This window comes from Chaetura pelagica, unplaced genomic scaffold, assembly GCF_000747805.2.
Source record: "Chaetura pelagica isolate M959 unplaced genomic scaffold, ChaPel_1.0 scaffold356, whole genome shotgun sequence".
NCBI lineage: Eukaryota > Metazoa > Chordata > Aves > Apodiformes > Apodidae > Chaetura > Chaetura pelagica.
The window spans coordinates 10,018,770-10,019,505 of record NW_009953964.1 but is presented as its reverse complement, the minus strand read 5'-3'; the positions used below and the strand labels follow the sequence as shown (position 1 = coordinate 10,019,505).

General features: G+C 59.9%; 1 protein-coding gene across 1 annotated transcript in view; it reads right to left on the bottom strand.

The window, feature by feature from the left end:
- Positions 1-466, bottom strand: part of CD74 (CD74 molecule, major histocompatibility complex, class II invariant chain) — a 6,050-nt gene extending 5,584 nt beyond the window's left edge. Inside the window, exon 1 of the mRNA XM_010002136.1 lies at positions 425-466. Within this exon, the coding sequence (XP_010000438.1) occupies positions 425-466 (42 nt within the window). The remainder of the gene's footprint in view (positions 1-424) is intronic.
- Positions 467-736: the final 270 nt, after the last annotated feature.

The following is a 736-nucleotide window of genomic DNA, read 5'->3' as shown; positions in this document are numbered from 1 at the left end:
GGGGGACCAGAAAAAAAATCCCCATTGGCTGCCAGCAGCCACATCACCTGTTGCTAGGCAGACCTCGGCTCTGCAGGTCTCCAGTTCAGTGATAAGACCGGAGCAGCCGGGAGCACCACGGGCACTTCACGGGCGTCACTTCCCACCCCACCGGCACCTGCAGGTCATGATGCCCAGCCCGGCGACACCTGGTGTGGTGGGCACAGGAGCTTTGGTACCCCTGGGGGGGGGGGGGCAGAGAGGTAGGAGCTTTGCTTCCCCTGGGGGGGGGGGACAGAGAGGAGCTGGGAATATGGGGTACAGGATACAAGGAGGTGGAATGTGGAGGTGGGATGAAGGAAGCAAAAGGCAACATGGGATGGAAGAGGTGGGATGCTCCCCACAGCAAAGGCTGAGCAGCAGGGGACACCCACTCCTCACTTACCTTCACTGCCAGGGAAAAGCTACACTTTGATCCAAATGTCATCTCAAGGGTCACCTCAGACACCTCCTGAGTGGGGGTGCTTGGCCAGCACGTCTCAGGCTGAACGGGTAATGATTAAAGGCCCATCAAGTGCTTTCAGGGCCTCCTCCTTCTTGGGGCACCCCTCTCACCCTGCCTGCAGTGGCTTCAGAGGGCTGAATCCCCAAACCCAAGAGAGGAGAAGCAGCCCCTCAAGGTGGGTGACCCCAAAGCACCAGTAGATGTGGGGCAGACTGAGGGACAGTGAGGGTCCCCACCTCACAGTCCCACCAG